Source organism: Notolepis coatsorum, assembly GCF_963971535.1.
Source record: "Notolepis coatsorum genome assembly, chromosome: 1".
NCBI lineage: Eukaryota > Metazoa > Chordata > Actinopteri > Aulopiformes > Paralepididae > Notolepis > Notolepis coatsorum.
The window spans coordinates 152,754,233-152,767,272 of record NC_140165.1 but is presented as its reverse complement, the minus strand read 5'-3'; the positions used below and the strand labels follow the sequence as shown (position 1 = coordinate 152,767,272).

The 13,040-nt window shown below is 47.0% G+C and overlaps 1 protein-coding gene across 1 annotated transcript in view; it reads right to left on the bottom strand.

The window, feature by feature from the left end:
* Window positions 1-708: 708 nt before the first annotated feature.
* pxnb (paxillin b) overlaps window positions 709-13,040 on the bottom strand; it is a 45,132-nt gene continuing 32,800 nt past the window's right edge. The window contains exons 7-11 of the mRNA XM_084315547.1: window positions 9,907-10,068; window positions 9,635-9,808; window positions 9,409-9,490; window positions 8,704-8,852; window positions 709-1,831 (exon numbers count right to left, since the gene is read on the bottom strand). Coding sequence (XP_084171673.1) covers window positions 1,565-1,831; window positions 8,704-8,852; window positions 9,409-9,490; window positions 9,635-9,808; window positions 9,907-10,068 — 834 coding nt within the window. The 3' untranslated portion in view covers window positions 709-1,564. The remainder of the gene's footprint in view (window positions 1,832-8,703; window positions 8,853-9,408; window positions 9,491-9,634; window positions 9,809-9,906; window positions 10,069-13,040) is intronic.

Sequence of the window (13,040 nt, the reverse complement as noted above, 5' to 3'; positions counted from 1 at the left end):
TGTGGTTAAAGTCTTTTATTTCACTCCACTTATTTATTTTAGAAAGCAAATTTCACTCCCATTTCATATCAGTAAAGATATATAGTTTGGACAGCAATGTCAAATGGGTTGTTTTTCCCTCTGTGCTGATCAAATGTGTATTTATATCAAATGATGACCGAGATAAAAGGGTCAGAAAGTCTGCTTTCATTTCATTTGGCTTTGCCTTTTTATTAGACAAATACCATTCAGTCTCAAATATCCCAATTTTAAGTCAGCATTAAGTATCTGGACAAATGTCTGTCAGGTGTTTGAGGTTGATATTTTTTATTAGTGTCACTCAAAGACATCTGTAGAATGTATTTAGTGGTTTTGTACAAGGAGTTAATTTCTAAATTGTTTTAATTCAGTCTTTCTTGCCAACAAAGCCAAGACCAAGTTGCCTCAATACATAGTAACGTCACTTAACTAGAGTGTACAACGGATTCCCCATCAGAATAATCAAGCACAGTGTGGGGTGTGTGGTTGACATTCAGGACCAGTCACTGAGGTTTCAAAGAAGATATACAGTGTAAATCACCACCATCACATTATGTGAAAATAAATATAAGAGGCGACATTTCAGTGATTCTTTTCCTGTCCATTTTTACTACGGAAGAGTGTGGTGAACTCTCTCTGATACAGTTCAACACGTGGGTTCAATAAAGCCACATGAATTGAAAGCAGACATTTTGAACCTTTACCTCAGTCTTTTGTTTTATTTTGAAAAGTTTGATCAGCACAAAGGGAAAACAATCAATTATTTCGCCCATCTCAATACTTTTTCATGCAGCTAACTGTATTTGTAATCAGGGGGGGGGGGGGGGGGGGCGTTAATGGCTATGGCAGAGGATAAGAAGGGCGTTTCTTCCAGGCCTCGTGTGATTGAGTTCATAAGGGTCTGAAGACACTGCCATGTTCTCCACAAGTACAAAAATAAATCTTGATTACCGACAGCCTATTTCCAGTCAAGGCTACAATGACATCATGAGTTAATCCATCTGTTCTGTTCTCCTTTACACTATTGGGGGGGGGGGGGGGGGGGGGGGCAACGAGACTCTCCAAAAGCCCTACACCAAGTGGAAAAAGGCTGTATATCATGATAAAAAACAACAACAGGTCAACTGCTCCCCATTCTGAATTCTGAAACAGTTTTCAAAAGAGACACTCAACCAGTGAGCAAATAGTATTTCATGTGTTCCTACAGTGTTCAGTAAGCTTTTAACCCATCTCTATACAAAAAGAAAAGAAAAAAGAAGGTAAAGATGGACTAATATGGGTTTTAAAAACACACTATTCTCAGAATCACAGAAAGGGTCGACAGGCCTGGGCCTTAACAAAACAAAAACTGTCCCATTAGACTCCAGGGGATGAGGAGAAGGCTGGAATCTCCTGCATATACCACCTTAACTCCACACACACATACGCGCACACACTCTTCAACCTTACACAATGCCATCATCAGAATACACATAGCCCTCTTAGATACATACACAATCCATCTGATTCACACTATCTGCGCTGAAAACTTTTCACTTTCTCCTCCCTAACTGAACAGCTTCACGAAGCATCCCTGGCAGTAGGGCTTGTCGTTTTGCTCTTTGAAGGTGCCCTTGTTCAACTGCTTGAGGCAGAAGGCACAGACAAAGTGCTCCGGGTGGAACTTCTTTCCCATGGCGGTGATGCAGCGGCCAGTGATGGGCTTTTGGCAGCCGGAACAGAGGGAGCCGCGGTGCTCGTGGTAGTGCACTTCACAGTAGGGCTGACCGTCATGCTCAAAGAAACTCCCATTCACAAATGGAGTGAAGCATTCCTGCAGTCACACGAGAGAGAGAGAGAGAAAGAGAAAGAGAGAGAAAAGATTATGGCCAGGTTAAAGGTGCTATAGATAACACTCCGCCACTAGATGTCGCACCAGAGCACCAACATATCATTTATCCAATCAGGTGCATTCCAAGTGTGGAAATGGGAAGTAGGGAGGGGATACACCTGCAACATGTAAACAATTATATTAATTTTGGACCTGCAAACATTTTTCAAATGATTAATGAATCAACAATCTTTTGGGGGGAAAGCAATACTTTTATTGCGCACCTTTCTAAAAGCTCTGTGGATGTATTATTCTTCGAGTGCCAACGACGAGATTTCTCGTCCTAACTCGCCATGCGTTGAGTGCCAATGACGAGTTATCGTTATTTAACCGTTATTTCTTTTATTAGCGATATCCATACATTTTTCATCCATCCAGCCTGATCATTCATTGAGAATGGCTCTGAGCTCGAAAAGGGCAAATACCGCCGCCTATCGTCTCCCGGATGGTAATGCACATCATTGGATTGGATTGAGTGGCCATGTGCATCAGAAAAAAAGTCCGGTCCAGGGTTTCCCCATCTCTGGCAAGCAGTTTCTGTTACCACATTCACTGGAGAGGCTCGGAGCAGCTTTCGATTATGCGTTTCGGACTATAACGTTGGATCAATAAACACGATCAATATTTGGAATGGCGATCAGGAATTGGATTAATCTTTTTGCAGCTTCTGTGTCGGGTCCTTTTGTCGTCTCGTTTTCCAAATTATTGAATGTTTTTTTTTCTTTTTTTCCGGTCCTTCCCTTTCTTTCTCCCACTCATCTACCTTTCTGTCTTGGTTGAATGTTTTCTTTGAATTGTTAAGTGTTTGAAATTCACTTTGCCCGGGAGCTCGGCTTCTTATGCGTCTGTGCCCTCTGCTGGCATACCGGAAGTCCCCCCATCGCTATTTCTTTTATTCGATATTTCCCTTCATAATTCATCCATCCAGCCTGATGTTATGAATGGGTCTGAGATCGCAAATGTCCAATACCACCGCCTAACACCTTGCAGCCGCTATTTGAAACTATGTGGCTTGTTGTCTGGGCCGAGTTGCGGCGTGCAGGCGGGGTCTAAATACTCCGGCAAGACAAGTGCTTATAACACATGCATCAACAAGGGTCGGGCCCCCCCCGGTTCGTGTTCTTTGGTGGATTACGTTGGAAACACGATCGCGATCAGTATTTGGAATGGCGATCAGATAATTGGATTCTTTTTTATTTATTTTTTTTACTTAAATTTGTATTTAACATTTATAGACATACAACACAATATTTACAGTGACATCCATAACATAACATACAGACATGGGTCCCTTGAATATGGCCTCGTTCAGCCATCCAGACCCCCGTACACCCCCCCCCCCCCCTGAGTTAAGCCCATTGGAGCCCCCCATATCCCAGGCCGCTGCGCTTGCAGCCGGGCCCCCAGCGACACGGGTCCCTTGAATCAATTGGGCCAGGCCCAGTAGAGGAAAGGATAGGGGACTCCCCCCCACCGAGCCAAGCCCGCTATTTCCCATGCCCCCGAGAGCCCCACCCCACGCCCATCGACCCCCCAACACACAGGGCCCCGCCGGGCAAAGCCCAGCCGCTCTGATCTCCCCGAGAGAAACCCCTCCCTCGCGCCCTCCTCCCCGAGAGACAGAACACCCCCATATCTTGGTCCACCATGCACGGAGCCGAGCACCCCGAGCCCCCACCCGCCCCCGCCCGACCGCCAGGCCCCCGAGAGCCCCAAGCCCAGGTCCGCAGAAGGCCTAAGCACCACGCCTCAATGGCCCCCCGACCCCCCAGGCCCCGTGCCCCCCCGGCCCGGAGACCAGATCAGCCCTCCCACTGGAGAAGCCCCCCCCCCCAGAGACGGAGATACCTCCAAAAGAAGGTTCTCCAAGCTTCTCTTCATGTCCAACATTTTGAATTCTTGTCCTTCATATTTGTCCATGTGCACATTTAAAGCAACTGCTATTCTAACATAACTCTGAAGAAATAATATAAAAGAAGACTAAAGAATATTGGCACTTCCCAGGTAATTCTTTTTAACCCCCGTTGGCGGGTTGGAGGGGTAAGGCTCTCCTGGAGAGGGCCCCTCCTATAACGACGGAGATATCCCCTGTGGGGGTTCTCCAATGTCCCTATTATTGTCCAACATTTTATTTGAATTTTTATCCTTCATATGACCGTACATTTCCAGAGCTCCCGGCCAGGTCTCCGAATGTGATTCCAAATGTTCCCCGTCCTCTTAGCTGTGTGTCATGTGTGCTAGTGTCTCCAGTTTAGTCCAGTACGTGTTATTTGTATTATATGTCCCGAATCAAGTCCCAATTTTCCCAACTAATGTGTTTACCTTGTCTGTATTCCCAGTGGTCTGTGTGTTGTCTGCCATGTGTCTCGAATCATAACCGCCATTCACTATCTAATTATATGCATATTGAGTCTTGGTCGGTGTGTATGACCTCAGTGCTCGAGTCGTGCTTGGTGTGTGAGACTTAGGGTGCCCACCTGTCCCGCGAAACCGATAATGGGACGTTTGTCCCGCTACAACAGAACAATGTCCCGCAATTCAAAGATTATATTATTATTATTTCTTTTTTTTAAATGTTGTTAATTTAATGCCTCGCTCCAATTAAGTGTGTCAGTGTCACTCGAGTGAGTCAGAAGAAACACGCACCGTCCTCTACCCCTGCGGGGCCAGCCGTGTAGGTCTAACAGAGTGACAGCCAATGAAATGGGTGCATTTGTCACGTCCAAGGTGCTGAACTGCTCTCTCGTGCAGCAGCAGCAGCTCCGTGTTGACGGCTTGAGTCCCGCTCTGTTCTGGGACATGATCGTGTCAAGTCGTGTTATCCACACCACCATTCAAATCAGTTTGTAGATAATTAATCTGCCGTCTATATTGGTTGTAATTTAGTTAACAGTTAAGTTAACATATGTTAAGTATTTTTACATACATGGTTATGGCTTTATTGTTTTAAAATCTGCATTGTTTAAAAAATTGTGTGGGTTCACCAGACACATATTGCAGAGACTGTGCTGTCTCGCCTTTTCTTTACGTTATATAGGGTTTGTGGAGACTTTGGGTCTCACCCTTTGTTTGCTATGAGCAACTGAGTGATCCGCTATTCACAATAAAAAGATTATATTGTGAAGATCAACCATCGCATTCCGTCTCCTCTCTTCTACACTTCACTGCTGATAATGCTCAGGAAAAGATGGCTGAAAAGACTTAGCTCCTGCTCTTTCTATTAATGGAGTGATTTTATCAGCTTGGATACCAAGATTGATGGTTACCTGCTTAATGATGAAAGTGTGATTAAATAAAGATGTTGGTGACATAGTAGCGGCTGAGAAGGTGATTGGTGAAGCATCTATACAGTTTAATAAGATTAATAACAAAATGTGCTATATATAGCCTACCGTCTGCGTCGAATATGAAATAAAGGCATTTAAATAAATAAATTTCTTTAATTTTAATTAGCAATAAAATAAAAAAATTAAAATATATTTAAATTTTTTCACCTACGTGTCCCGCATTGTCCCGCAAAAGCAGTGCTGCTGTCCTGCGACTGAACCATTTTGACCTGGTCACCCTAGTGAGACTTCGTTATTCGAGTTCTGGCTGGACCGGTTGTTCTCGGTGCTTGGATCCCGATTGGTGTGTGTGGCCTCCGTGCTCGTATCTCGGCCGGCTTGGTCGGCCACCGCGCCTGCATCTCGTGTGCGGATGGTCCGGCCGACCTTGGTGCCCGAGTTCTGGTTGGTCCGATTGTATCCAGCGTCTCCCTGTTCCTCCCCCGGGGGCCATCCATTTCGCCTCTCCCGAACCAGCCTCCATGCTCCTCCGAACACCCCGCTTTGCATCAAGTCCAGTCCGCGTGTTGGCCATGTTAGCTTGCTGCTCCTTCTCCAACCAGGCCTCGTTGCGGTCCAACGTCCCGTTAGCTTGTATCCCTTGCCGCTTCATTTTCATCATGTTAACTTCCATTTGAGCTTGCAGCTCCTTCTGCGGCCAGGCCTCGCTGCGTTCCAACGTCCCGTTAGCTTGTATCTCTTGCTGCTTCATTTTCATCGTGATAACTTCCATGTTAGCTTGCAGCTCCTTCTCCAGCTCCAGCCAGGCCTCGCTGCGGTCCACCGCCACGCTAGTTTGTATCACTTGCTGCGTCACATTCATCTTGTTAACTTCCTTGTTAGTTTGCAGCTCCTTCTCCGGCCAGGCCTCGCTGCGGTCCAACGCCACGTTAGCTTGTATTCCCCGACCCTTCTCCAACTCTTCCCTGAGTCCATCGATGCTGCCCTGGATGATCCGCGTTCTAGCTTGGATAGCCATTGCGTTAGCCTGTATGCTAGCTTGTATGCTTGTTTGTAGCTCTTGGTTAGCTGTTGCGTTAGCCTGTTGGCTAGTCAACACGCTAGCTTGCATGTTCTGCGTGTTAGCTTGTATGCTATCTTGTGCAGCTTGGATAGCCTTTGCGTTAGCTTGTATGTCAGCCCGTAGCTCTTGTACGCTGGCTAGCATGTTCGCTTGTAGCTTCGCTACCCAGGCGGGCTCCACGTCTCAGTCTACCTGTGTCACGCTCGCCTGAGCTACCTCTTCCGCCATTTCCTCGTGTCGAGATCTTTCCTGCAGTGTTTGTACGTCTTCTGGGGTCCTCTCTCTTTCTCGTAGTCATCCTTCCTTTTCTCTTATATCCTTGAATTGTCACTTTTTATTTTGTTTTAGACAGTTTTACTTCACTTTTTCGATATTGTTTGACCGGGAGCTCTCTCAATGATAGCCTACCCACACATCTCAAAACCGGAAGTCCCCGGATTATTCTTTTTGCAGTACATCAGAGACAAGGTAAGGACTATATGTTATCAATCTTGCGTTGATCCGATAATTCTTTCCCCGCGATCTGAGCGTGTGTCTGTAATGTACTGTGTAGCGTATTCCGTTGGTGGCGATCAAAGCATAGAAAAATGACCTCCCCCCCACCCTTTCATGCATGCATGATGAAACATAATACCGATAATCTTGATTTCAGATTGATTATTGATCCAGGCGAGAAATGGCACGATTTATAATGAAATGCAGTAAAACGCTGTTCGGCAGCGTTTCCTGGGATTACACAGAATCACTCTAAAACTATACTCATATTCACCACGGTATAAAACGGAAATGTATGGATGAAAATTATCCGTTTGTTGCATCTTGACCAGAAGAAACTCAATGACAATCGACTATGTTATTAGATCCATAGCTATAATATTTAATATAGTTTTAGCACTGCAAACACCAGCATTTATCCCCATTGAACAAAGCACTGGCACACATGGCATATACGCCCACAGCGACCTCTGGCGCTGAACCTGTTAACACAATCTGCGCCAGAAACGAGTTAATTCGCTATTGCCCGCCATGCGTTCAGCGCCAGAAACAAGTTAATTCGTTTTTGGGATCGTTATTTCGTTTATTTGCTATATCTATTCATAATTCATAGCTGCAGCCTCTGGTATACCCTTCAGACCCTGTCTGAGCTGGCAGATGGTCAACACCGCCCTCTACTGCACTTTGTATAAGTCCTTAGGATGGTCCTCTCTGTACCAAAGAAGACAATCACACATGTTGATTTTTATCCTTAAGTCATTGCTAGGTAAGCTGCCCTTATATATCTCCAGACTTCTGTCCTTTTATACTTGCTTTTTTAATACCAGACGAGCAGCAAATGGGATGCTTTTAAATATTCCTTTGATGCAGTCAGAGCTTGGTAAAGCTGCATTCTCCCACTATGCTCCCTTTTTATGGAATACGCTGCAAGTAAAACTTTGTCTAGAGGCACTTCCTACTGTGAATGCTTTTAAAGGTATGCTACGATTAGCCCTTCATGAAACGTAACTGTTTTACCTGATGCTATTGCTGATCTGATTATGCTCCTTGCCATTGCACAAATGGCCTTCTGTATTTATATTTGAATTGTATGTTTTTTTTGTTTAATGCCCTGTTTTATGTTGAAACTTGTTGTGTGCCGTGTTGGTCAGGACTCCCTGGAAGAAGAGATCTTCAATGGGACATTCCTGGATAAATAAAATAAATACTGCCATGCGGAATTATTGCATCTCATTGAAAATGGGCTGGTGTGTTTTAGGAGCCGATCTGAGCCGGGCGGGCGGGGTTTAAATACTCAGGCGAGCCAGTTCTATACAAATCGAACAGTAACAGCGATCACAGCTATCTGTGTGTAAGTATATGTGCTTATTACCGCTGACTGCGATGGGGGGGGGGGGGGGGGGGGCGAGCGCCCCGCTACGACGGTCATTTCATGTATGCACAACGAGATATAATAATGATAATCTAGCGTTGATTTCAGGATGATTAGATAATCAGCTGAAAAATTACAATGTGATGACTGGATTACAGTAAAATGCCTTTTTCTCATCTATTTCCTGGAATTACTCAAAAGCACCCAAACCATACTCTATTCAAAATGGTATAAAACGGAAATGTACGGATGAAAAAACAATCTGTTTTGGGCATGTTGACTGGAAGCAACTCACTGACAGTCGACGGTATTATTAGACCCATAGATATAATATAAGATATATTTTTAAGCACTCGCAAATGTCGCAGTCTAAAACTATATCCATTGAATAAAGACCTGGCGATGAAGGGGGATCAGCGCCCCCTGCTGCTGGCGGTCAATGTGTTAAGGTAAGAGTTGGGTTTATAAACAACCTTTCTTTAGGTGAAAATTATTACGTGTTCGAGCTTTGCAGCTTGGCCAACAAGTGACTGCACCTTATATTATGATATGTACAGAACATCTGAACACAGGCACAACAGAAATACACTGTACAGACCCTGCAGACAAAACACTCAGGATGCCAAAGGCAGTTCAGCGCCGAGATGTAGTTCTCCAGAATGGCTCGGGCACAGCCACCACATTTGGGCGCAAACATGTCAAAGTAATCCTTCCTGCAATACGCCTTCCCATCCTTCTCATGGAAACCTTCAGTGGACACAGAAGGCACACAATGAGTTTACCATGGTGAATATGTTATTGTTCATATATGGTGACATGTGCAAACACAGGATAGAATTAGAGGTCCATCAACAATATCTGTAATATTAGCACCGGTCAGGCTCCCGGGTCCTTAAACTGCCCAATGAAGCTGTCCCAGTGCCAATTGACCCATCTCAAACCCACCCTCTTTTCTTGATCCTCTGATCACAACTGTTGCTTCCCTCAGAGAAACAAAGTTGTGATTGGAGGACCAAGAAAAGAGGGCAGGGTTTGAGATAGGTCCATACCTTTTCACTGTCCGTGTAGATACCGTGTAGACTCAACCCCACACAATTACCTGGTATAAAGCATGTAATTTACTGGTGGAGTCCACAGGGTCCGCATTGCTGGACCATGTCAAATACGCTAAATTACGTGCATAATCTGCATATTCCATGTAATTGTGTGTGTGACTGAATCTACACAGTACACATTTCAAAATCATCACAATTATTAGTTAATGCATTGATATGGGCCAATTAATGTACAGAAAAACTCTCACCCTCTGGGCCAAAGAAGGAGCCACACTGAGCGCAGAAAAAGTGCTCAGGATGCCATGTTCTGTCCAACGCTGTCACGACTTTCTGTACAAGCAAGAAAAGAACATTCAGTGTAAGCAGAGTGTAAACAATAACCCATTTGATTGTATATCGTAAGAAAAACAGACATGAGAAGGCTGCGATACAGCGATGGCATAATTTATGTGAAATACAATGTGTTTCACTGACGTCCAGTATAGGTCCGTTGCAGTAGTAGCAGCGTGGGGAGAACAGGTTATGGTAGTCTTTCTCACAGTAGGGCTGCCCATCACGCTCAAAGAAATTCCTAGAACCTATCTCCTCTTGACAGTGTGTGCACACAAAGTGCTCAGGGTGCCACGTGCGCCCCATGGCAGTCACCACCTACACATAACGAGAGAAACCGTATACACATTTGGCATGCACATTCTGATGACGTTTAATTTAATTGTTGATCTTATGAAGATGCTTAAGCCTCTCACCTGCCCCACGATGGGCTTACAGCAGGCCCCACACACTCCTTTGGCCACAGTCTGCACACCCAGTTTGTTGAGATCAGACTGCAGGCTACCTAGCATGTTGTCCAGCTTGTTGACCTGGGTTGGGGGGCCTCCAGGAACCCCACCCTTCCCCTGAGCCATAATCTGTGAAGGTTAGAAGGGTGAATACTAGGAAAAGAGATGAAGAGGGTGCCACATGCCTTCATACAGAACTATTTGAACATGCAAACTTACTGCACAATGTACAATTGACTTATATCAAGCCTGCCCCCTTTTCTTTATCCTCCAATCACAACTGTCGCTTCCATAAGAAACAGTTGCGATTGGTGGATCAAGAAAAGGGTGAGTCGCTTGAGGTCAATTCAATTCTGAGGTCAGTGAAATTGGTCAGAAAATAGAAAAGGGGGAAAAGGAAACAGAGTCTTAAGTGCATCAGAAACAGAGAGACAGAGATCCATGCCTGCATTGGAGGGAAGATGGGGTCGTACTCTGTTTGGCAGCCCACCGACACCAGAACTTTGGGAGGGATTGGTGGTGGTGTGGGCTCCACGGGAGGTGGAGGTGGGGTTGGGGCTTTGTAGACGGGGGGCGGGGGCTCTGGCTTAGGGGTGGGAGGCTGTATGGGGGCTCGTTGGGGTGGAGGTTTAAAAGTCCGCCGAGGGGGAGCAGGAATGGGCTGGTACATGTGAAAGGGATGTGGAGGGGGAGAGGGGGGTGGAAGAGGTGGCGGTGTGGGAATAGGGGGATGTCTCACAGGAGGTTCCTCCATGATGGGGGGGTGACGGGGGGCAGGGGGAGGAGACATGGGAGGGGGGAGGACTTTTCTCTGAGGGATGGGTGACTCTGGGGGAATTATGATCTGAGGAAGGAGAGACAGGGAAGAAGAAGGGGAGCAGAGGAGTGAAAACACTGAAGCTGAATCAATGGGACATGAATAATATCTGGGATATTACGGATTTATTCCGCGTATTGAGGCCAACCTTGTCCACCTCGGTTCCAGCCCCGTCGGGACGGAATCGCTGGGGTTTGGACATGACAATGACGCCCTCTGTGAGCCAGTCGTCAGCCTGTTTGTTGCGTCGGCGCTCCGCGCGGCCAATCCCCAGCTTTCCCTGCAGCTCCTCTATGAGGCGGTCCTGAGAGCTGTTCTTGTTGACGATGATGGGGCCCACCTTCCTGCGCAGGAGGCCGTCTCGGAACATGGGGTGCACATTGGGAATCTCCTTTGTGCGCCTAATCACTGACTTTAGCTGCAGGAACGGGGAGCACCGTACATCCTTAGCATTTCTATGACCCACTCCCAAGCACCAGTGAACTGACGTGCAGCAGTCCGGTCAAACGAAGTATCACTCCAGAGTTATACACAGGATGCAGTATCACTCCTGCGTTATACACAGGATGCAGCATCACTCCTGCGTTATACACAGGATGCAGTATCACTCCAGAGTTACACAGGATGCAGTGAAACACAACGGCATGTCCTGTGAGAGTCAGTTGGCTTAGCGTCACACTCCATGCTATTTTCACATGCTCAGGTCAGATGCCTTCAAACCACTCCATCCACCATCACTCACTCAACCAGCATTTCAACACAGACCAGGGTCACTCCATGGTCCGTTTAACAGCCATCACACCAATCTGATGCAACGTGTGACTGGGAGTCGGGGAAATATGGTTTAGAATCACTTGAACAAGTCATGCTGAAAACTGGCACGACCTGTCAGTGAGCTATTTGGCACTGCGGTGGAAATTGACCCCTCTCAAACCACTCCTCTTTTCTTGATACTCCAATCACAACTGTGGCTAGACTGACAGTTGTGATTGGAATATCAAGAAAAGAGGGCAGGGCATGAGATAGTTCAATTCAATTGAATAATACTGTATATCCAGAGTGAGCCTTTCCAAACAAGATAGCAGAAGTGGAACAAAAACTCTTTATTAATAGCCAACCGTTCGTTCAAATCATGTCAATCTCAAAGGCTAGAGGTTACCAAAGCAAAACCCAGCAAAGCACCACATCCTGTGTTGAGCAAGCCAGAGAGCAGAGAGACATACATGTCCAGAGGCAGAGATTCTGTCCATGGTGGCAGGCTGCAGAAGGGGCAGGTCCAGGGCAATATCAGGCGTCCCGGGACATGTGGAAGGGGTCATGGACTCATCCATCCAACTTGCTTCCGTCAGTGGGGTCATGCTGCCGTCTGTGTAAGGCCTCTCAGTGTAAGGTGTTATACTGCCATCAAATCCGTCATGGAGGGACATGGTCAGTTCCTCATCAGCCCAGTCCAGATCTCCATGTCCATCTGTGCCTCCGTCTATAGAGCCGTCTGTGGTACTGGCACTGGTGAACGTGTCAGGCTGCATGTTGCTTCTGTCCACTGGTAGGATGGACTCTTCATGCACCATCTCTCTGATCAGACAAGGGGCTTCCATCTGTGGTGCTCCCATGTGTGCTGCAGTGTCATTCTGGGCAAAACTCATAGCCAGCAGCTTGTCAAGAGCTTCATCCAGAGAGGGCTCCATCGGGGGGGGATGGTGCCCAAGCGGAAGACTGGCTTTCACCGAGCAGACTGGAGACGTAGAGGAGGTTTTAGAAGGAACGAGGGTAGGGGAGGGAGACAGAGACAGGGTGATAGCAGCGACAGGAGAGGGAGACTTGGAGGCAGAGGCAGGAGGAGTGAGATTCTTGGACAGAGGTGGGGCAGAGAAACTCAACAAAATGTCCTGAAAGGAGGGGACGGAATCCTCGACAGTCCCAGGTGCACGGGATAGTTTACCAACAGAGGGGGAGACCAGTTCTATGGAGGGACTAGGGGACTTGGGGCCCAGGACCGTCCTAATTGAAGTCAGTGAGGGGGTCGAGGTGTTGGAGGGACTCTGGATATTTGTGGGCTGGTTGGAGTTAGTGCCGGCAGCGTGGGAGAGGACGACCAGAGACTTGAGCTGGGATGACAGCATAGTGGCCGAGACGTCTATGACAGAGTCCAAGTCTGGCTCGCTGCCCGCAGAGCGCGGGGACATGTTCCTCGGGGGAGGGCGGGGGCGGGGCCTCGACGCTGTGCCGTCCCCTCCATCCTCCTCTATGTGCAGCTCCAGACCAGCGGGCAGGGAGAAGACGG